General features: G+C 31.2%; 2 protein-coding genes across 15 annotated transcripts in view; both read right to left on the bottom strand.

The window, feature by feature from the left end:
* Positions 1-564: 564 nt before the first annotated feature.
* On the bottom strand, positions 565-6,953 carry LOC127699083 (proton-coupled folate transporter-like). The gene is made up of 5 exons (XM_052202820.1): positions 6,908-6,953; positions 5,795-6,442; positions 5,390-5,473; positions 1,720-1,876; positions 565-625 (listed from the first exon to the last, which is right to left on the bottom strand). Exons 1-5 carry the CDS (start codon positions 6,951-6,953, stop codon positions 574-576), a joined length of 987 nt encoding a protein of 328 aa, XP_052058780.1. The 3' UTR covers positions 565-573.
* Positions 6,954-13,330: 6,377 nt separating this feature from the next.
* LOC127737388 (phospholipid scramblase 1-like) overlaps positions 13,331-25,689 on the bottom strand; it is a 33,062-nt gene continuing 20,703 nt past the window's right edge. For 3 of the 14 annotated variants that reach the window (XM_052248012.1, XM_052248024.1, XM_052248015.1), the window contains 3 exons: positions 21,411-21,439; positions 19,982-20,009; positions 13,331-16,518 (listed from right to left, as the gene is read on the bottom strand). In XM_052248012.1, coding sequence (XP_052103972.1) covers positions 21,428-21,439 — 12 coding nt within the window. In that variant the 3' untranslated portion in view covers positions 13,331-16,518; positions 19,982-20,009; positions 21,411-21,427. The other 11 variants (XR_007999474.1, XR_007999475.1, XM_052248014.1 and 8 more) reach the window with 11 other exon arrangements.

Raw genomic sequence — 25,689 nt, 5'->3', positions numbered from 1 at the left:
AGAGTATTAAACGATTCAGAGTACCTTGAATTCCTGGTTTGTATGATAAATTAGGTGCATTTTTTTTAAGACGAAAAAAAGACCAAAACATTGAAATGAAAAAAACGCTATTCACAGGACTTAATTTAGGTATTAGTAGTCTCAATCTTTGAAGTATATTATGCTTTAATTCCGTGCAATATATGGGTGTTTGGTAAAAGGAAACATCAAGTTAGAAGTAAAAGATAATCATTGTCTCAAAGATATAGCACAAATAACAACCTCAAGAAAGAAGAAAATTAAAAATAATTCAGAGAGCAGTACTAGTTAAAGTGCCCAACGAAGTACACTAAGAAATTACCCACGAAAGTCTTGATGTGTGCAATAAAATTTGCTTTCGAAACTGTGAAATTTAACTTTTTGGAGAGAAAGGGGTGTATGATGTCCTTTTGAATTCTTTTTATGGGAGGCAGTGATGTAGGGTTTCCTTTTGTGTTTGAACTTTTTTGTGAAGGCAGGGGTGTATGGTGTCCTTTTGTTTTGAACTCTTTTAGTATGTATTCTTTTGTTCTGTATTTTATTATGAAAATGTCTTCACTTCGGTGTTAAGTCTGATAATGTCTTCTTCTTCTCGCTTATAAACAATCTACAAATAGAAACAGAAAAAGCTAACATTTGTTTTAGATAATGTTTCCAAAAAATATCTATTGACAACAATTACCAACATATTTTTAACTAAAAGTTGATATCATTTTAAACTGACAAAAGTCATCAAGAAGGTCAAGGCAATTTCTTCTTATTTAAATTTCAAAAAAATTTTAAATGTTAAAGATATTTTCAAAATGTAAATAAATATAGTTTAAAGGGTCTAATGATACATGTATTTAACTCTTATGGGACAGGAACTGTAGGCTTTTATCTCAGATTGGTCTCAAAGATAATATTTTTATTTTATCTCAGATTGGTCCCCCTGGTATCTTTCGTCCCTCTTTTAAGCTTGTAGGAGGTACGTCCTATTCTAAATATTTTTCATAACATGTTTATGTTTAGTTGTTTTGTAGGTGAAGCATTGTAACATTATTAGAGGACTGAAGTAACAAGATTCTTTTATCCTCGCCGTACCAGTGGCTAATGGTCCAATAGTTGTCATTGTCCTGTTATACTTGGTTATTTACTTATGTGAGTTCATTGGCAGATAACTTCTATTAAAACTGTCAGCCTTTGGTACTCTGATTGATAATTGAATGTTATCGTTACATTTTATATATATCCATATAGTATCAGAAATTTTTATAATTCCTATCGCAATGTTTTTGTCCGACCATTTACCAACAGAATGGACCATTTACCATATATATTCATATCATATGAATGGACATATACCGGTACATGTAAATCAAGCTAGATATGTCTGCCAATTAGGACCCAAATATAGTCTCATCTCATGTTCGTTCTTATGTTGTTTAAGTTATTGACATAACAGGATGGTATAAGTATACGAGATATTTCTTTAGTCAATAACTTAAACAACATAAGAACGAACATGGGATATTTCTTTAGTCAAAGTTTTAACACAAGGTTCCACACCACAATAGGAAGGTTGAGATTAATTTTTGGGGGCATTGTCTGCGAACGTGTTTCAGTCTTACAAATGTGCTCATTGATAATGTTTTACTACCTAATACTCACAAGTAGAAGACGATTACGTCATATTTTTTTTTATATAATTCTAGTACTTACAAACATAAAATGATTCCTACTCCACCATAACCAGCCATAACAAAAAATGTCATCCCTTTGTTAAAGTCTAATGTTGCATCGTATATAGCATTAGCACTCACAGAAGCTCCCATATTACAGATCACTTCGACAGCTGCCACTCCAGCAAATATTGAACCTATTAACAGAAAACATGTTACATCTGGGCTCTCGGTCATAAAATTTTACTTAGTACACAGGGTACAAAATTTGTACTCGAAATACAAAATCCAGTATTTTGATGGGTTGATTTCTTAGTCTGAGTACCATTATATATGTAATGCTCAAACTTTTTATGACCGCAAGACCTGACCTGAACAACTCCTTATCCTACTACAAACATAGACAAGTGTCATCGTAATTCCCACTGGTCAAGACCGATGATCAATCTAATTTGGTAAGTGAACCGTTTAGTATAATAAAGTGAACGGTCAATAATTATTAACTTACATGAAAGCAATAAACCACCTCGTACTTGCATTTGTATTTTGTTTTTAATATCTGCCCGAATAAGACCCTGACTGAGTAGATCCTGTGACATTTATAATGCGTTTTCGAAAGAAAAGTTCACATAATTTCATGTGAAGCGAATCATCTGTGTTGATGTTAAAACGGGAGAATTTACTACACAAGGAAATTTTACTCACGTGAATTGAGATTTCGCTGATAAATTCAGACATTGAAAAAAATCACTGATAACTTCTCCTAAGACATTGTAAAGTCGCTGATAACTTCTCCGCAGACGTTTTGACGCGGCTGTTCATTTCTGCTCACGTCTCAAAGCAGTAATACGAGAACTACGCAGCGACTGAGCAGCGTGATAGACGACAAGACGTTATTTCTAGAATGCAGCAGACTCTTTAGTAGTAGCGTTTGCTAGCTCATTGGAATGATGTATGCTTTTTTTGGTTTACTGTGTCGTTGAGTTGCCTGTCTCATTGATGTTTACCTTACATCTCCGTTTTCATATGTAGATTATCCTACATCTATTATTGTTTTAAAAGTATTAAGATATTGTCAAATCATTCAAACATCTTTTAAGTTTTTATAATAATAATGATAATAACGGATAAAAACCTTTGCATAGATAAATTTTGTTTGTACGAGTAAAAAATAAATCCGATAGAAAGCAGAATTAGTACGGTTTGATAGTCAGCCATCTGTTGAACATTTTATCCTGAAAGAGGCTTAGTGAAACAAATGCCAGGCCAAACGATATACTGTTGTCTGTAAAGATGTATAGATCTCCATTAACCTTGAACTACAGACTTTTGATTCAAACATATCTCGAGCTTACTAACAGTAGTCAAAAAAATGAATTGTACCGCTACAAGTGTCTTGTAAAAGAATTAAGAATAAATGAGCACTCAGGTAATCCCACATACAAAAACAAATCATCTGACAAGGATGAGAATTTGGCTTCAATGAACATTACATTGAACAGCAAATCTAAGGACTTATACCTTTTTTGTATTGGATACCTAAGCTTAAAAAAATCCGTACAAACAACGGTACCTTGCCGGCAAATCTGCATGTTCTACAAAGGAATTTTCCATTACATTGACAAAAATTCTGTCCGCAGTGAAAGAAGGTCTTCAGAAATACTGTGAGAAACTGTTGACCATATGTGGATTCTAAAAAAACTTCTGGATAATTTTAAATCTCGATCTTTCTCTGTAAAAAATTCTATCAAAACCTTTGATTTTTCAACCCTTTATACCACCTTTCCCCATGTGAAATTGAAAAATCGTCTAAAAGAAATAATCCATAATGTTTTTCAATAAAAAAAATGGCAGCATACGTTATAAATTTATACGGCATATTTTGTTAATAGTGAACAAAAAGGTAAAACATGCTACACCGAGGAACAAGTGATCAGTATGCTGAAGTTTCTTATTGACAACATATTTGTTGAATTTGGAGGTAGACTTTTTCAACAAATTGTCGACATTCCTATGGGAACGAGCTGTGTACTTCTCCTTGTCGAGCTCTTCTTATTTTCATATGAGTTGGATTTCCCTCAGACACTTGTCAAAAACCAGAAATCGAGAAACCATCATTTAATTTCACATTCAGATATATTGGTGATGTTCTTTCCATTTACAATCCAAATTTTCTGATTGGGTTCCATTAATATATCCTCCAGAACTAGAAATTAAAGAAACAACACAGCTTCCTCCGCCTCATTTTCAGTCTTACACCTCGAATTTGACATAAGCGATCATCTCAGTACCAGAATCTATGACAAACGAGACGATTTTAATTTTGAAATCATAAATTTCCCCCATCTTAGCAGCAATATACCAACTTCACCTGCATATGGGATATACATTGCATAACTCATTCGATATTCAAGAGCTTGCAGCTACTACTCAGACTTTATAAAACGTCACCAGTGTCTGAGCAGAAAGTTGATGTATCAGGGTTATTCTTAAGAACGTCTCGTCCTTTTTCTAAAAAAAATCATCGTAAGATACCAGACCTTGTTGATAAATATTCCGTATCAACTTCACAAATAATAAATGATGGTCTTGAAGAATATATTCTAGGTACTAACGTTGTTTGTCGTCTTAATTACGTGTTATAGTGTTATTTTTATTTTGTTTGTATAATTTTAACCTTTACTGTTTAGTCCATTTTTGGTAATATTCTTTTGGCGTGGCTCGGTATTTATACATCCCGCTATTGTGTTATTGTGCTATAGTCATTTTTTGTATTCTTGTCTTTCATTTTTGCTTATGTGTTTTGTCTATAAAGTGTCTATTTGCCTTTTTTTTCCTTTGTTGACATAGTTGTTTGTTTTTAAAGTGATGAAGATTATAACAGAATGTTGACTGCTGTACCCCAATTTTTGATATTTTTACCTATCTTTTGCTCACACACGTCAATATGATGGAATTCTATGTGACTGTCATACAGGTAAGGGGTTTAGCTATCTATAAAACCAGGTATAATCCACCATTTTCTACATAAGGATATGCCTGTAACAAGTCAGGAATATGACAGTTGTTTCCATTCGTTTGATGTGTTTGAGCTTTTGGTTTTGCCATTAAATAAGGGACTTTCCGTTTTGAATTTTCCTTGGAGTATTCGGTATTTTTGTTATTCTACTTTTTAGTAGGGTTATTATATATAAATAAGCTGAGAGGGTGATAGAACATTTTAATACCCCAAATAAAAAATTGTCAACCGAGTCGATGAATATACGTCTTAATGCTAACTAAGCATTTATATCTTTAGCTTTCTAGAAGTTTTGCTCTGAGCTTCCTGATTAATTGTTCAACATCTATATCTTAAGCTTACTAGACATTTTGCTCTGGGCTTCCTGATTAATGGTTCAACATCTATATCTTTAGCTTTCTAGACGTTTTGCTCTTGGCTTCCTAATTAATGGTTCAACATCTATATCTTAAGCTTTCTAGAAGTTTTGCTCTGGGCTTCCTGATTAATGGTTCAACACCTATATCTTTAGCTTTCTAGACGTTTTGCTATTGACTTCTTGATTAATGGTCCAACACATATGTCTTAAGCTTTCTAGATGTTTTGCTATGGTCTTCTTGATTAATGGTTCAACACCTATATCTTTAGCTTTCTAGACGTTTTGCTTTTGGCTTCAAGATTAATGTTTCAACACCTACCAGCTTTACATTACCTTGTTTGTGTGGAGGTGTCATCTTGGACATAATTGCTCTAACCATTGGTAATGTTACAACACTACCAATACTAGCACCGGCAGCTGAAAGAAAAAGTAATTTTCAATTGAGTTTGGACACTTTTCAAAATAATTCTAGTGAAATGAATAAAACGAGATCCACAGAAGAAATTAGAAACCAAATAAGATACATACAGGCTTTCAAGTGTCATACATTTTCTCAATTAAAACAGAACAACATAGAAAGGGTTAAATCTACACAGGCCTAGTTAATATATTGTGTGCGAACTCAACATATATAACTAAAATCCTAACGCTGAGTATGCAATATTGTATTAAAGAAAGGTCAATGAATTCAAAAAAGAAGAATTTGGTTTACATAAAAAAAAAATAATACATACTAACCTAAATATAAGTACAGATCTGTTGTTGCAATGCCTTCCAGAATAGCAGAAGCCACGCATGTAATACACCCTACCACAGCAATCACATCGTCTGTAGTACAAATGTGGAATAATTTAATGATAGCTATACTGCCAAAACTCCATGCCATATTCCGCACTGCGGCATACCAACCAATCCTCACAGAATCCCAACAAAATGGACTGTTCATCTGATAAATTTGTTCCACATTAGGTCTTCCTAAATTTCCGAATGCAGACATTATGAATATAAAAATGAGTAATATAAACATCCATCTCTTACCTAACGGTGAAAACTCGGATGTGTAACATTCAGTTACATTTTTCATGTTCTGACATACTGATACCTGATCGTCTCGTTTCCGTGATGGATGAAGCGTTTCAGGTAAAACAAAAACTGCAAGAATGATTCCTATGGTAACTATAATGACTGAGAGAAGTTCTGGATACATGTAACTGTCTGTCCATTGTATGAGATAACCAGATAATGAAGTTGATATTATGGAACCGAGGCCAATGCTGGTTTCTATCAAAGCTATAACAAATGACCTCGTTTTACCTGGCATTGTAGTGTCCGCAACAAAACAAAATGCCATGGAAAGAGTAGAAGCCCAAATTCCAGTACTGCCTTCTATAACATAAAATCCGATAAACCATTGTATACTTATTTTAAAATATATTCCCAGTGAACAAGCCAGATTTTTTAGAAATGTTCCTATTAAAGGGACAAGGAAAAATGGCTTCCTACCATACACATCACTGTAAGAAGCTAAATTCATACTTATCAAAACTGCAGGAATGTTTTGTGCCAATGTACAGTAAATATTCCATTCTGACGTTAATTTCTGAACTACAATTTGTTGCTTATATTCCACTTTACTAGTGTTTACTGTACATGCTGAATCACTTGTACCAGCAGTCTGTATTGCGTTTCTGGTTGGATACTTTTCTTTCATGAATGCGTAGTAAGCATATTGGTTCATAATGTAAAGACTTGAAATAACCGAATAACATTGGGTAAATACTATCAACATCACTATTGAATAAGCCACCCATTTGGAATATTTCAGCTTTATTTCTCCAAATAACACTCTACTCTCCAATAACGGACTTTCCTCAGAGTTCTCATCATTTACAGTCATTGCAGAACCTGAATAATACAGAAGACTATTTAATTGAAAGAATTTTACGATAAATCCCTTTCAGACCCAAAAAAAATCATCATCATCATCATCAGAAAATTATTGATGGACTAGCACGAACCACACCAGATCCGGGGGTGAACTCGGGTGCACCGGAAGTGTATTCAGTTCTTGCTCATGATTTTTTATTTAATAATTCAAGATTGGCTCTACGTAGATTAGCAATTATCGTATAGGAAAGTCTAATAGATACAATATTACCTACTCAAAAAAGAAAAATTTCCGTTTCTCAGGGAACCGGAAAGTAGTTCGTCTGCTTAAGCTGTTTATTACTTACCTTTTTAACAACTGAAGGATGTAGCTTCATAACAAAAGACGTTTGACCAAGTAGTCATCTTCAATAAGAAAACTTCCCTGAAAAAATGTTGCACTTTTAATGTTCGACTGAAAATGGGATACGATAATATAACGTATTAATAGCAACGACCTTAGAGTTAGTGATACAGTAATTAGAAATAAAATCGGATGACACGTAAAGAGATGTAAGATAATAAAATTGTATTATGAAATTGTGAACCTGCACTTAATTTGATTACAGAGGTCGTAAAGTAAGTTAAATATTATCAAACATGGGTTCGTTATACGATTAGCTTATTGAAGGACCAAAAACAATCTAGAAGATAATAGTGACAGCTTAAAACAGACTATCATACATGGGCTAAACAACTTAAAACACCTAACCAATAGACACAATACAGGGCAAGACAACAGAAAACAGACTATCCTGCAAGCGCTAGACAACTCAAAATAGACACCCAATAGACATAATATAGGGCAGGACAACACAGATTATCCTGCTAGGGACAATTTATAAACACAATACGAGGCAAGACAACTCAAAACAGATAATTTATAAACACAATACAAGGCAAGACAACTCAAAACAGACAATTTATAAACACAATACAAGGCAAGGCAACTCAAAACTGACTATCCTGCAAGGGCTAGAGACACCCAATTTACATAATGCAAGGTGAGACAACTAAAAACATACAATCCTGCTAGGGCTAGAAAACTCAAAACCCAACCAATGGATATAATACAAGGTGAGACAACCCAAAACTGACACTTAAAAGACATTATACAAGGCTAGACACTTCCAAAAAAGACACAATACAAGGCGATACAACTCAAAAATAAAACTTATACGAGACAAATTCAAGACAGATTACATGCAGATACAATACCAGGCGAGACAACTCAAAACGGACACAAAATACATATAATACAAGTCGAGACAAATCAAAAACACACATCCAATAGACATAAAACAAGGTGAGACATCTCAAAACAGACTATTCTGCAAAGGCTAGAGAACTCAAAAACAGCCAACCAATATACATAATACAAGACGAGACAGCTCAAAACAGACAATACAGACTTTCCTGCAAGGGCTACCCAAATCATAACAGACAATCCTACAAAGGCTTGACAACTCAAAGCAGACTAACTATAAAAGGCTAGACAATCAATAGACACAATGCAAGGCGAGACAGCACAGAACAGACTATCCTGCACTAGACAACCAATAGACATAATACAAGGCAAAACAACTCAAAACAGACAACCATAGCCATAATATTAGGCCAGACAACTCAGAACAGACAACCTTTTGGACGGAACAATACCATGACAAGCCAAAGTTAAATAATCAGAAGGAATATTCAATAATCACTACCATCTAACCCAACAGTCAAAAGGTATAGACCATCTCGGCAAAACATTTAACAGTTAATCACAAGGAAAGAAATAGACCACAATAATGAAGACCATCTAACAAAGAAAGAGACCACAATAATCAAAACAAATAGTATCACTACTATATATAGGATTAAATCCTAACTTCGAATAGGTTAAGTTTGGGCGCACCAATTGGCATGTTTTCAGTGTTTATTCTTACTTTTGTGTATTTTATGCATTTTTAGTAGACTTTCTTAGGGAATCGTGCATTGTTGTTCTATATGTGATATAATGATCCTTTACTACTTAGTGAAGATGTTTATTTATTTACATGTTTTACGTATGTTCAGCTCTATTCTTTTTTTATCTTTTCACAAATGCTTGTTCCTAAGTAAAGATATTACTCTTGAACTAAAAAGTTTTCCTAACCTTATTTTAAGTGTTGGATAATCAAAATGCAGGTTTTAACCTCAGAAGCCCCTGCCCCCTGTCGTGTACATTCTCTTTATATTTTGTAAATATTCTATTGTTTTTGCTAGTTACGCCACTGTTAAACGAATGAATACTATACCGTACATTCAAAACCAAAAACAGGCATTCCATGAGAGCGAAAAAGACCGTAACAACTTTGATCTTAACATCATTTGCCACTCTCCCAAGCACTTTCCATGATTTAGATTATCTATATGAGATGGATTCTGAGACCATTCAATATAACCAGGTTTTGGTGATTGGGTAAATAAATCCGTAAAGAAAAGTTGAAGAGTACGATGTTGGTGTGTGTTTTTGAATACGTTGAAGTATGACTACTTTAGGGTCCAAACCCTCAAATTGATGTCACAACGTCTTTGCGAGAGGCTTAGCGGAAAAGAATAATAATTGAACCAAATATAAGAATGTTTAATCTGAAAGAACTTAATCATACAGGATAAAAAAAAAACAACAGACATGAGGCATATGACAAACTAAAACCCCCCAAAACAAAAATCCCTGTGGAAATTTTTAGAAAAAACAATCTTGAAGAAAATACAAAATAACCCTAAACAGACAATTCGGAAGGAAATATAAACAAACAATCAACACTGACGACAAGAAAGCGACAATTTTTGATAGGTAAATACAGTCAAACAGCCAGAAAATGGTAATGGGATTACCCATAATAGACCATCCTGAGGACAACACAATCAAAACAATCAAAAAAGACAATTTCGATCATGCATTCAGAAACGCATTCAGAAACTACGATGTACTTTGAGCAAAATGGTTTCTAACCCATTCAAGAACCCGAAGGTTGTGGATGCTTTATGCTCTTTGCATGACAAATATGTCGTTATTCCAGCAGATAAAGCCTCCAATAATATTGTCTTCATATGTAAAAACCATTACTTGGAATGTCTCACAAAAGAGCTTGGATAAACAGCAAAACTGGTAATCCTACATATCGACATCATTTACAAAGGATGAAATTTTACAAAATCAGAAGTCTGTCCTTCTTTCTTTTGGTATTAACATCAAAGAAAACGAAGAAAATCTACCGTCATTATACTGGATACCAAAACTTCACAAAACTCCTTATAAAGAACGATACATAGCTGGATCATCAAGATGTTCAACTAAACATCTTTCTAAACTGACTAATATTCTTTCTACAGTAAAAGATGCCCTTCAAAAATATTGTGATGAGATATATTCAGTAGTGTCAATCAAATGTGGATTTTTAAAAATTCTAAAGATCTACTGCTAAATCTTAGATCACAATCTCAGCAATTTTGCAGCAAGATTAAAACTTTTGATTTTTCTACGCTTTACACTACTATTCCCCATGCTCAATTGAAAGGTCAACTTCACCATCTCATTAAACAGAGTTTTTTTTCTATAAAAATGGGAATCGTAGATATAAATTTATTGTTTTGGGTTATAATAATTCTTATTTTGTGAAGAACCACACTGATTTGATCAGAAAGTATACTGAAGATGATATTATCAAAATGCTGGACTTTTTGATCCACAATATATTTGTTGAGTTTGGAGGATTGATATTTCAACAGACAGTCGGTATTCAAATGGGTACTAGTTGTGCACCCCTACTGGCCGATTTATTTTTGTACTCGTAGGAAGCAGAATTCATTCAGGACCTTCTAAAAGACAAAAAGAAAAAGCACCTTGCGAAATTCTTTAATTTTACTTTAAGATATATCGATGATGTTCTATCACTGAATAACCCATATTTCAGTCAATACTTACATCTCATATATCTCAGTGAACTTGAAATTAAGAATACTACTGATACTAGAAGGACTGCTGCATACCTTTTTTCTTTTCCTCAATATTGACACAGATGGACGACTTCACACTAAAATCTATGACAAACGGGACGATTTCAACTTCCCAATTATCAATTTCCCATTTCTCAGCAGTAACATACCCTCTGCCCCATCGTATGGTGTTTACATATCTCAGTTGAAACGTTATGCTCGAACATTTTCACACTATACGGAATGTACTCCTTACGCAGAAACTGCTCCAACAGAGTTATGAGGAGGAAAGATTAATAAACTGTTATCACAGAGATATGTCTCGCCTTTTTGTAATTTTGATAATGCAAATGTTGAAATTGAAATAGCAATACTTTAACATGTAAGTTATGCAAATATTCAAAGTCGATGAACCATGACTGAAGGTACATGGCTAAACAATCTCCATGGAATGAGATGTGCCAATGCTAATACAACTGCATACCAAATACCATTGATTTATTATAAGTCGTTCCCTTTAAACAAACCTAACCACAAACATTAACTTGTAAACTATGTAAAGGTTTCAAAGTCAATGACCCATGATCAGGGGTGGGGCTATATAATCTCCATGGAAACGATACTTGCAAATGCCAATAAATTTGCATACCAAATATCATTGACGTAACATTAGCAGTTCATCTTAAACTGATCTAATCACAAGCTAATACATGTAAACTAAGCAAAAGTTTCAAAGTAAATAGACCATGACTGAAGAGGCGGGGCCAAATATTCTCCATGGAAATGAGATGTGCTAATGCTTATACGACTGAACACCAATTAACATTGGCCTATCACTAATGGTTCCCCTTGAACTGACCTAATCACAAACTTATACATGTTAACTTAGCAAAATTTTCAGTCTATAGACCATGACTAAGGGGGCGGAGCCAAATATTCTCCATGGAAATGAGATATTCCAATGCTTATACAACTGCATACCAAATATCATTGACCTACCACTAGTGGTTCCCCATAAATTGACCTAATCATAAACTAATACATGTAAACTATGAAAAGTTTCAAAGTCAATAGACCTTGACTGAGGGGGCGGGGCCAAATAATCTCTATGGTAATGAGATGTGCCAATGCTAATACAACTGCATACCAAATATCATTGACCTACCACTAGTGGTTCACCATGAACTAGACCTAATCACAAACTAATACATTGTTGACGCCGCCACCGCCACCGGAAACAGCATACCTATGTCTCGCTTTTTGACTCCATCAAGGCGAGACAAAAATGACACTCCGTACATTTTATGGGCACCATCACAAATTGGTTGATCTATACGATATGTCTGTGTCTGAACTACCTAACATAATTTTTACCACGTCTTAGATTGTGGTTTACCATCTACGTCGTCTGGTCTGCTAAATACCGAGTGTGACCTATTCCCGAATATGACTGTTTTGCCGAGTGTGAATTCGCATTGCTATTAGACGTGTCTCAGTATTTATACATCCAACATTCATGTATTTAGTTATGGTGTTTCTTTTGTAAGTCTGGTTCAATAATGTGTCATGTCTTATCGTTTGTGGTTTGAATTCTATTTTTATTTGCTATATGTATGTAAAAGTTAAGATGGTTAATCAGCTAGTTCATTTATATGATTTTTAGTTTAAAGCTACTATATGCACAGAATTTATTTGTTTTTTTTTTACACAGGTTTGATTAAGAAGAAAAACCGACATGGTTAGAAAATACAAATAATTAGACCATTACTAACACAATTCTATATTAATAGTCTTGTAATGGTTAGAAAATACAGTATAACACCATTACAAACTTAATCCCAATTTTATATTCTATTTTCAGAAATTTACCTGTGACGTCACTTTTTGTGGCATTGATACATTTGTGTGACGCACAGTTCATAATTCTATTGTGGTGTACTGGTGTACTGTAAATTAATAGGAGGTGTCATTTGTTATTCTGTGGTTTAAATGTTTCAATATACTATTATTTTATTTATTTATGTATTTCTCTGTCCTGGGTGTTCTTGCGTTTCTTTGTACTGTATTCCTGTCACGTAATGTTGTCATTTTAGCGGTGTTTTTAACTTTGCCATATAAGCAGGAGGTTTGGCTAACCAGTCACTGGAAGCTTATTAGGTGTACAATTCTGACAAAATATAAGAATTTTTCAAATTCTAAAGCTTGAAATTAACCGCTTTGGTCTATTCTTGTATATCTTTTTTTGAATAGTCTGTTACCTTTCCCTTCTTATGGATACCATACTGAGACTTCCCTTCAGTTATTGGATACCACAAATAAAGACAAGTGGCCAAGTAGTAACTTAAAAATAAAATTGTAAAGATCTTCAATTTATATAAAAGCTATAACGAATTTCTTTTATTTTAATATCATAAATTACAAAGACTTATAATACTACTATACATAACAGATTATTACATGTGTAGTCTTACATCTATGGGAATACAACAAGTGCAAAGCTTGAACACAGAGATAGTTAGTGAAGGTCAATAAATGTTGAATGTCAATATTTGTCTATAGCAGACAAAAAATACCAAATCGATTGTTTTAAAGGAATCAAACTTCTGAATCTCTAAACCAAATACATGAACACAGCATGTCCATCGAAAGGAAAAAGCCAATTCAAAGACTTACATGTCTAGAAATTTTATTTAGACCCAGTGTTATTAAAAGATTAAACATTATATTCCCCACAAAAAAATGGAATTTTTAAACCTTACTTTCCAATAAAAATATATTTATTTAGATTTGTTAAACTTGAATATTTTAATGTAGAAAATATTAAGCAAAATTTGGGTGATTCACTGATTCTGATATGCACAATAATTAACTATCTTCATACAAAACGGATTAAGGTTGGTCATATATTACAGTGGATTTCAATCTTTTCACTACACCTGCTTATTAAATTTTATCAAAACACAAAATAAAGATATGACTATGGTTATTCCCATATATAAATTTTTACCATGCAAAACCGAGAGGCACTAAGGTCATTTTGATGTAATTTTGCAGTTGCTAAGTATTTGCTACCAACACCATTATGTACATTATCATGATTATGTATCATACAAATAAATTTGTTTAATAATCATTTTTAATTATACATATTAAGAATTTACAGTTAAACCCTCAGTACCCAATACAAAGAAATTGATTCAGAATATAATACCAGTACTTGCACTTTCAAAAAGTTCCTAAATTTCTTTTCATATTTTTGGAATATATAAATCCATGAGTGTTTGAGGTAAAAGAAAGCACAGAGCAAAAGATATTGTCAAAAATAGGTTTTATCAATACTTTAGGTTTCTTCCTATTCTTAGTATGTTTCAATAATCTATTTTACTATATTTGTGTTACTTAAATTACTGGCTTTGTTGACTGTATGAATTTCCCTATTGTAAACATTCTTATATCAACAAATGTATGGACCAATAAGGTTTCTAGATTACAGTAGTGAAGCTTATTTCAATGTTTGATCTTTTTATTCCTATCTATGTACGAATGGTCCTTTAAGACAGGATAGCAAACCCCAAAACATCTAACTTAATCTCACTACAGTTAGTATGAAGTATTAAGTTATATATTTGATGAAATGTTAATTCTAAAAAGAAGCCGTAATATTTTAAATAATGTGGAGAATGAAAAAGACAAACAGACAAACAAATCTCCTTTATACAAGAATAAATAGAATAAAAAAAGAATCTTGTAAAAAAGAAAAAGTGTAAAAACAACACATGACTAAAAGTACAATTATATAAAATAAATCTTGGCTGTTAATGGATACAACATAGCCTGCCTTAAAGTATATATATATATATTAGATAATAAAATTGATGTATAAAATACAAGTATGTAGTTATTGTCTGATATGATGAGGCATCATCAACCAAAAAGACAAATGTAAAACATCAGTCAGAAATAGTAAGCCAGTACATAAATATGGTTACTATATAAGTAAAGAAACTGTAATCTAAAAAGCAAAGCAAAAATGAAAACTTCATGTTTAAACTCAATGTTTAGAACTCCTGTAGTACTGGCCTGTAAACTCAGTAATCAAAACCCAATGAATTCAAATGGACTTACATATATCAGATACATAAATCTTAACTAACTACAGAATTGTTCAACAAATATATCTCAATATAAAAAGATTGTATAAGGGGGAGGGGGAGGGGGGATTCTTATTTATATTACTTCTACCCTTAATACTATCAATGAAAGGTTTGAGGGGGTAAAATCACTTGCATGAAAGAAATCTTAAACATTTAAAAAGTATCATATGTTTCTTTCCAATCAGCAAATCATTTTTGCCATTAGATGTCATCTTGTTTGTATGTATCAAATTTATCAGTAAAGCAATGAAATTTAATGAAATCTGTTAATAAGAATACTGTTTAAAGATAAAAAATTTCAACCTGTTTCCATATTTAAATTTGATAAAATTTATAACTCATTACATAATCCAGCCATAAATTCTCTTACAGTTGTTATTACATGTATATTTAGCTTGAATATATATAAAGATTTACATATTTTACATAAACAAGACATACAATGCCCCTAATTATTTGATGTTACATTGTGTATATGTCTTTTCTAACAACAACCAACTGGTTAATCACAGTAAAGCATACAAACATTTACCTGAATTACAATGTAAACAATTCTGTCAAACGATAAGGCTAAAATCAAATTTTAAAAATGTCATATTTTAAAGAAAAACAGTTTCTCAAAATGTAAATGTGATAAAATTTTCACTTCAGTGAACTCATTTGATAAAACAGTACTTTGAAAGTTGCATATTTTTTTTCTGCTAAAATCCAAAAAACTTGAGTAAATTTTATTTAACCTTGTCATTTCGTTATAAATTGTGACTATGAGAAGCAATAATGAATGTGAAAGTATTTATCTTTACAGTACAATACTATATGGTGTATATGATACACGAATCAAATAAATTTACTAAGCAATGTTTACATGAATAATGCTTACATAAGCTTATTATCCTTTCTCAGTTCAGTTATGTATTAAGCACTGTTCATGGTTATTTTATGAAACATAATGATATGCATATATTTATAAATCTTTTTAATCTGTGGTTTGTTCATTTTAAAAGATTAATTTATTAATTTATCATTTTGATTTCTAATGTTTTTTCTATTTCTCTTTATTTAAGCTTCTTTTTTTTGGTCATCTGATAGTTACACGACATGACGTTCAAAAGCATTTTTAAAAGATTTAATTATTTGTGATTATAAAAAAGCTGCAATAAGTTTCATGATAAAGTTAAAATAAATAAAAGAGAATAAAATTTAAACTAATACAAGTAAAAGTGATATAAAACTTATGATATATATTTAAGAGCATCTCATAAAATTATAGCAAGTCGAAGAATTCAGAAACAAAACTGAAGAAAAGTTTAGTCCTAAAATCATCTACATTGAAAGACATGAAATTGTGCAGAATAAATCAGTATTTGTTTCTTCCAGCAGATTCTTCTCAAGGCTACTGATACATCAGTGTTTGATCTGAAACAAGAAAAACTGGTTAGTTAATATTGCCTCTAAAATTCAATTTAGACTAAAAATTTATTGATATATCAAACAGTAAACAGTTGTTTTTAAAAAAAATATGAAAATTGGTATAATAAACTACTAGCAACATGGATAATCTATACATAAATGCTTGAAGTCAATACCAAAAGATTTGTTAAAGGTTAGTTAACAAAAACATTCTTCATTTCTCTTTACAGCATACTTTAACAATAGTAATACCATATTTCCTGAAATGCTATTTATTCTTACAAAGTATATTTAAATAAAATGCATTATTTAATTTGTTAAAAACATTTAGACGAAAAAGCAATTAGAAATTAAAAAGATGAAATATTCTGATGAAGCTATGGAAACATAAATCTAAAATCTAAATATCACATCACTGGAAAAATACCATTATCAAAGCTTGTTCAATATATGGACTTTTGTTTAAACACTACCTGATACCACATATATAACACACTTTCCATGTGCCCATGGTACACAGCTTTAATGTTACACAATCATTAATGAGTTGAAATATTCTGACTGTTTTCTATAAATACATCAATAGGATAACAGGAACTATAAAAATATTGGACAGTGCAACAATGTACCTTTTTGTTTGAGATACCACTTTATTTAACAGATTTTTTCATCTTCAAATTCAAACAAGACAAAATTTAACAATGAAAAAATTGACCCAGTCTTTGCTTAATTGTAACTTTACTTATATAACTTGTGTTATCCTCTTTAAATAAAGAAGTCTTTATTATATTTACATTGGTATTATTACTATAATTATGGCCCGTCACATGTTTTAATATCATAAATCTGTGATTTAATCATAACCAAAAAAGTTACATAAATGATAATTTTAAGGGCATTAAATTGTCAACTGATGTATCTATATCAACCTTCATTAGAAATGCTCAGATTTAAAGTTTTGAATGCCTGAGATGTATAAATATATACATCTTTATATTCTAAAAATGAAGAAGAAGTAGCATTGCCTGTTAAGAATGAGTAACTGGTAAATTAAATTTATAGAATTTAGATGATGGTAGTTGAACAACTTAATAAACTGTTGACACAGAGATATGTCTCACCTGTCGGCATAAAATTCAGAAAAAGACAATCTGATGGACAGCAACATTGCTTATTAATTCAAAGTCTGGATCATGATCTAGTTGGCAGGGCCTCTAAATGGTTGACAAACTGAGATGTACAAACAGCAACGTAACTTTATAGAAAATATTGTTGTCTATTGTAAAAGTTCCTATCAAACTAGCTTGAGCAGAAAACATTGAAAATTGTTAATTAATTGAAAGCCACTGAGACCATGACCTTAGCGGCAGGGCCTTGAAATAGTTGGCAAACTGATATGTACTGATAGTAATGCAACTTTATAGAAAATATCATTGATCTATCACAAATAGTTCTAATCAAATTGATTTAAGCAGAAAACTTAACATTTAAAATTGCTAGTTAATTCAAAGTCGCTGGACCATGGCCTAGGGGTCAGGGCCTCAAATTTGTCGTCAAACTGATATGTGCTGATAGTAATGCAACTTCATACAAAATATCATTGATCTATCACAAGTAGTTCCTCTGAAACTAACTTAAGCAGAAAACTTAACAATTGTTGACGCTGTTGTCATCGTCGCCGTCAAAGTAATCCTTATGTCTAGTTAATAAAATCTTCCTTACACTTTCTATCTGGTTGAGATAATTAAATTTATAAAGAAGCACAAAACACAGACAAGGAACAAAATGACACAGGCAAAAGTATTCAGCAGATAGTAAGAAGATATTATTGACAGGACAGAAGTGTATTTGTGTTGAGTATTTTGTCGGTGAAACAACGTGAGGGCCATACCTCTGCGTTTAGTCATACATCTGAAATAAACATGTGTAAGTATCAAAGCAGGATTATATGTGGTATCATTAGTACCTCTGGGTTCAGTCATACATCTGAAATAAACATGTGTAAGTATCAAAGCAGGATTATATATGGTATCATTAGTACCTCTGGGTTTAGTCATACATCTGAAATAAACATGTGTAAGTATCAAAGCAGGATTATATGTGGTATCATTAGCATTTCTATCCATTTCCCTTAAGGGGTCATCCATAAAAGTATTTCCAAAGCGTGTAAGAGTATCCAAAATTTTTTTTTTAAAAATTACATGAGATTTTTTCAGCATCTATTTTCATTATCTAATACTGAGTTCAGTTTTACATGTTGGTTGACTAATTTATAATGAATAATCAGTATGTCTACAGATACTGTTGATTAGGATTATTGGACTGCATGATCTTCTTACTTCTGTTTCAGATTAATGGATTCAGTTTTAGAATTATATAAACTCTGAAATTTAAAGGAAAAAATCAATCAAGAGAATCACCATACTCCAACATAAGCTAGATGTATATTTTTATAACAATTATGAATGAACCCTTGAAAGCAAAGTAATCAACTTGTTTAGTATTATCTATAAAACCTTTGAGGTTTTGACCTATTACGATGATAGAGGTGTATGTCAGACTATAAGGAGTTTATAATGACATAGATGTATATGTCAGACTATCTTAAAGAGGTTATAACATCATATTCAATCACAATCAAATATCCAATCGAATCACATTTATAACAAAAATTTGTTACAAAAAGTTCCACTGAAAAAATGTGTTACTGTAACAGTTATATAGGTTAGTCTTTAACAGACTGATGTGTTTGTCAGATGTCCAGTTATCTATAGGATAATGTGTTTGTCAGATGTCCAGTTATCTATGGGATAATGTGTTTGTCAGATGTCCAGTTATCTATGGAATAAAACTTCCACTTGTGCCTTATTGCAAGACTAAATATGCACTGGCAAGGCATGTGAAAAATGTCAAACTGTTTTTTAATATTTCAAGGAGAAAATCTGCATTTGGCTCTCATCTTAATTGACTTTGATTGCCAATTTTCCTGCTGAAGGTCATGGTCCTCCACCAACAAAAACTGGACACCATAAAATAGCCAAGAGTGTTGAAGGTGGCGTTAAACACAAACAATCAATCAATCATGGTGAATCAAATGTTACTGTATAAAAAGTTTTCTGAGAGAGTAACTAAAATGAAAACCTAAACAAAGTTGCCAAAGCAGAAATGTACATCATAGTGACCGAACTATTACAATAATGTATTACAAAATAAAATAAAGAGAAATGCTCTACACCAAAACAAATGCTACTACAAAATACTGGATTCTAGAGAAATGAACTTGAACACAAAAACTACAATGTGTTAAATTAAAACTAAGGGATTATGATCATGCAACTACACGAATTGGTTATCTCATGAAAGTGTCTAAATATGGTCAACATGCAAAATAATAGTACTAGAAGCCAACTATTAGGACAAATTTCTAACATATTTACAGTGATATAAGTGTATAAATGTGTGTACCAACCCATATAGGTGTGTATTTATCCTGTAACCTGTAAACAAAATGTCATAATTATACTCAATGTAACATTTTATTTGTATGTTTTTATCATGACACAAATGGCTGATACATCTGTTTCTGCCTTCAGTTGACAAATAATTTTCTTTAGTAACAAAATTTTTTCTGCATTTTGATTTGTGTGTAAATTTTATGCATGGCCCTTAAATGTTAGAATACATATAACTCATATGAGCTTTAGTGAAATGAAGTGTGCATTGTATTGAATTTCAGGATCAGCCTTAGGATATTCATGTCAAACATTCCCCAAAGTAAAGTCTAGATATTCTAGCCTGTGGTTATTAAATGAGAAACATACTTATAACATAGCTTGGTTAAGGTTTTGGTAATGTTTCTATTGTTCCTGATGTTTTTTTTGTATTTTATCATCAGACATAACAGCAAGTTATCTGTTTGAACAAAACTTTTAAAATAAAATAAAAGTAATCAATAGAAACAAGTATATAAAGCAGCCATCACATTTTATATCATTTGTATGAGTAACAAGAAGCATCTTAACAGTAAAAACCAAGCATAAATATTGTTAACTATCAAATATTTCTACTTCTTTACCAAAATTATTTAGCTCAGTAACTGATGAATCTAGAAAGTTATGCACCATACATTAAAAACATAAAACAAACCAAAAATTTACTCTTTTCAAATAATTAACAACAAAACAAAATTCATATTGGAAAACACAAGTATTCTAGGCTAGGTACTTCAGTTACATGAAATGTCAAGCAATTTATTTGTTTTCAGAAAAATATTTACTTTATCTTTAACAGGTCTAAAAGTATCATGACATTAATGAATATATATAGTTAATGAAAAGAAATCATTAAAAAAAATCATGTGTTGAAAAGTAGTTTTTTTTATCCAGGACATATACTAAGAAGTGCAGATTTTTGCAGCATTACATGCATACCTTAGACACATTCCATGAAGGTGTATTATTGGAAGTTGTGTTACAAAGTTATTTATTGGACTTTTTCAATAGAAAATTTCCTTACCAAAAAAAATTGAATAATTACAAAATTAATGGGAATTAAAAATAGTTTTAAGTAAATAGTAAATCTCCAAAACAAGTTATCATAGTGAACAATCATAGCCACTGAAATAAGAAATAATAAGTCAACTAGCTATATTATCAAAAATGAAATTTAGATCAAGTGATATCATGGCTAAATAAGGATCTAGCATTAATTCTAACTGAACTTGCTTGTTTTATTTCCATTTTCTAGTTTTAAAAAGCAGCATGCTGTTTAGAAGTACTTTAAAACTGACACATTCACTGAAAGCTTTCAGACATAGCATTCCTAGCTTATTAAAATGCAGCACACAGTTCTAGAATATTATAATTATAGATGTACATGTGTAATGTATGTGTACCAACCCCATATTGGCATGTATTTATCCTAAGACCTGTAAACAAAATTCCATTTATAATTATACTATAAGTTCAAAATTAAATCCCCTTTTTATCATTCAGATTACTGTAAATTCAGAAATTATTGTGAGATTTTTAACAATTAGAATAATGCGACTGGGTGAGTATTGCAATAATAATAACTCGTATTCTGATATCTGATGCACATATCTGTGGGCAAATTTTCCTGAAATCACAATAATTAATCTCACATTTATTGTCCTTTCTTCGAAAAATTGCAATAAAATAAATGCATACAATAATTTCTGAATTTACAGTAACTGATACATCATGATAGAAAAGTTTTCTTTTTATCAATGAAACTTTTTATGCAATAGATTTCATGTTATCAATTTATTTTTTTATTTTTCTTCTCATTTTTGAATGCTATTCTTGCGATTTTATTATTTTATCAACTTAATGATTATTAGAAGTAAATATATAAATAATGTTAATACACTTTTTATAATTAGTAAATTTTATTTTTTTATTTCCTCTTTAAGTTAGTTAAAGATAAAAACAATGACTCTGGTCAACCTGCTTATGTTTAATCTTAAAACCAAAATATTACACAATTATATAGCCAGTAATTTACAGGAACATGCACTTAATATACATGCAGTTAACAATAATGTTGTTATCCAAACACTTCCTAAATTAGTTCACTAAAACATGCTTTTCTTATAAGTTATCATTTATAAATGTGTATCTGGGTTTGAATAAAATAGTTTAGTTTAAATAAATTTGTACAACCAATGACCAAATATATCCAGTTTTTATAATAAAAAATTCTTGAACTTTGTTTCACCTAGTTATCGGTAACAGCATTATCTGAAACATTGCCTGTTTCCTACACAAAAAAAGATAAAAAGTTATAAACTGCTGATAACCAGCTCTTGGTACTTTTCTTTTACATGTAATACTTCAACTTGCCTAATACATATGAAAATTTCTTGAAACAGACATTTTCTTTCCTTTATTTTTGTACAGTTGTATTGAATATTATTTTTTTAATGTTTTCTTTTTTAAAGACCAAACAGCCTATTGTTGATGCGCATCAACTAACGCAACTTGGTAGTGACATAAAAGCTCTATGACGTTGTTTTTAGCCATGAAAAAAACGTCAAATTATAACGTCCTATTTCGCGTTTTTCACAGATTCCAACATGGTGTACGCTTAAAACTACGTCTTCCAAGAAAAGTGGAATTAAGCGTCGCACTGATACCTAGTGGAAATTAAACACAAATGGACACAAAAGATACTACACTATCTGTAACCTCCGTTCTAATAAAAATAATAATGAAAATATAAATTTTGAACTCGGCTTTTTGCATTTGCGCCGATCTGCATTTCCCTTTTTTCTTTCACTTGCGCCGATTTTGTCTTTCATTTGCGCCGATTGTGTACAGGTAAATTATAGGTGAAAGTTATTTTTTTATTTATCATATAAACCTCTTCCGTTAGCCAGTTGTACATATGTTATGAATTGTCAATTATAACATGTATATAACTGTTGTCCTCTGCTCACAAAGGGGAGGTGGGAGTAGAATTTCGAACAGGATAAGTCAATTTAAAAGATATTTGTGCACTCTGTTTACATCCACTAAAATCACGGAAGTAAAATTCTATTTACAGCATTTCAAAGCACCACAATAAAATCCATAAAAATGTAATACTAGTACAATGAATTATTATCTTGCCGAGAATTTATATGCCACACATCTGATATATTCCTTTCTTGTCATTTTATCTTTTCTATACTTGTTGTACTTGCCAATAACGAAGTCCATCTTTTCTTTCTCGTGTCAAAACGAAGTTCTCGAATAATATGACCAAAATTATCTTAAACATAAGGGAACACTATTTATATCCATATATTACCATGCAATATACATTCTAGGTTTACTACATGTACACGTATTTACTCGTATAGCAAATTATGTATCGGGGCTAGTGATAAAAAAAAAATAAAATAGGCGATAATGAAAGAATCAAATCGGCGCAAAATTAAAGATCGATTTTTTTTTTTAAATCGGCGCAAATCTCGTACGCCCGTGTAACTTTACACTGGTAAATTTATATGACTAACGCTTAGAATAACTTAATATGTGATTTTCAAAACTGAGTTTTCAGAAGGTTAGGCCGAAAAACAATACTTTCTAGAAGTTTCGATATACTGGCAACGTATGCATGTTGAGATTAACTTATTTCTTTAAGATTCTCGTAAAATAATGGTGATCTTGCAATGAAGTTAAATTTTATCTATACTGCTTAATTGACAAAATCTTATAATAAAAATAAAAATGATAAAGGTTCATTGTCTTTTGTCATTTGTTTCATTTCAAATTGTCTCAAGGAGAAATGATAAAGATTTCGCCTGATCTCACAGATTAAGGCAAAAAATATAAGAAATTAATATACTCAGTGAATGTGAATTAAAATAAAAATTTACGGTTTTTAAAACGTAACTTGTTGTAAATTTAACTTATGACAAAAGCAATTGCTTCAAGAATAAGATCCAACATAAAATTTCTCACTTTCAAAAAGCTACAATGACCGGAAAGATTGAAAACAAATTTCGATGTTCAATGCCGGCAATCTATACATACAACCTTGTCTTTGTTTTAATTTCCAAAATGAGCTATTTAGATTCATAATATTTCATCCTGTTTTGAGAAATACTTTATAGTTTTCAACGGAAAATTATTTCTTAGATTCTAAATCAATTTTTGAATTAAAAACTTATTTGTTTTTTATATTTACTGTCTCGTTCATTCAAAACACATGAGGTAGTAATTACGGGGATCGTATTTTATGATAGGTTAAATGGATGTAAAACGTTTTAGAATCAAAAACTTTAATTCATATAATACCTATAACTTTAATTTACTTATATTTTAAATATTCAGAAATAATGAATCCACAAACTAGATGGAATATTTTGTACACGCTCGTCTTAGTCGGGACACATAATGGTATAAAGAAGTCCGTCCGTCAACAGTAGCGAAAGAGTGCGCTAGGGCGAAGTTCTGAAATTGACGCGACAAAAAAAACCCACACATCTAGTCTAATATAGTCAAATAGTCTGTAAGTTAGCAAGTGTCATCTTTCATTTCTCTTTTTATTTTCAATGATTTTGCTTATGAGAGGGAGAGGACAAAAACAGACTTTCCTTTCTAAAGCGTCGTAAAAGGTTATTTCGAACAATTTTTCATTCCGACAGATGGTGTTTCTGAAGGTTAATTTTGTGCGGCAACAACATCATGAGATCTGATACTGATACATACATGTGATCTCTTGTATTACCGGATAATAAAGTAGTTGAATATAGTTGTTATTCTTGATTCTTGGAAATTTAAATTTGGGTTTCAAACGTCCAATTTGCAATTTTTTTCAAACAGTACGCCAGCAAGGGAAACTTGTACTATGACGTCAGATTCAATGTTCTGAAGAAAGACAACTCTTTTCTTCAAAAAGAACGAGAAAAAAAACATGAAAATTAATCATAACTTTTTTGAAAGGTCGGTGACATATACATTTTTTTGTTTTATTTTGAAGAGTACACATGGCACTTTCCTTCTTGAAATTTTTATGAAAAAATCACTGGTAGATATTTTTTAATACTTGAAACGTTTTTCATTCTTGCGTTTTATTTTTGGCGGGAATGAAATAAATCATATTTTTTAAGATCAAAACAATAAGAGTCTTAAACTCTTGAACCTGTATTTGATAGACACAAATCTACTGTTTAACATGAAACAAGAATTATGTGTGTAGGTTTGATATAATGGGATTTTTTTAGAGTTTAAATAACAAGCAAATATCATGTTAATATTCGGGAAAACACGAAACTGAGGTTGCTATAGTGACAAAACTAAGTCGGTGACCCCCAATTTTTTTTTATCATATTTTGTTCCTCAAATCATGAAATACGTTCACACAAAATTTTAAGGAAAAATCACTGGTAGAACTGAATAGGCTGTTTGGTCTTTAATAAAGTTTCTAATTTTTGTAACTGATATTTTTAATAGAGTTCTAACATTTGTCTTCCAATTAGGTTCCTTGAGAGCATTTTGAAATTTCCTTTTATAAAGTTTTTGCTTTTGTTTTATTTTGAAAGGAATTATTAAAGCATATTTTGAAAGAGTTATTGGATATGTCACTAAGACTTCATGGGTTGATTGCTTACAAAGTTTATTTGTACATACGCATAGGGGCAGGAAATTTGAACTAAGTTTTTGACAA

Source organism: Mytilus californianus, unplaced genomic scaffold (genome assembly GCF_021869535.1).
Source record: "Mytilus californianus isolate M0D057914Y unplaced genomic scaffold, xbMytCali1.0.p SCAF_4, whole genome shotgun sequence".
NCBI classification, from domain to species: Eukaryota; Metazoa; Mollusca; class Bivalvia; order Mytilida; family Mytilidae; genus Mytilus; species Mytilus californianus.
The sequence above is the reverse complement of the archived record's forward strand: the minus strand, read 5'-3'. Positions and strand labels throughout refer to the sequence as shown.

Bases quoted from the DNA above. Each gene is read 5' to 3' on its own strand.
- LOC127699083 (XM_052202820.1), bottom strand. From the start codon at position 6,953: ATGACTGTAAATGATGAGAACTCTGAGGAAAGTCCGTTATTGGAGA. The intron at 6,443-6,907 runs GTAGAGTGTTAT...TTTATGTTATAG, and splicing joins GGAAAGTCCGTTATTGGAGA to AAGGCAGTACTGGAATTTGG. The intron at 5,474-5,794 runs GTTAGTATGTAT...TTTTTCTTTCAG, and splicing joins AGATCTGTACTTATATTTAG to CTGCCGGTGCTAGTATTGGT.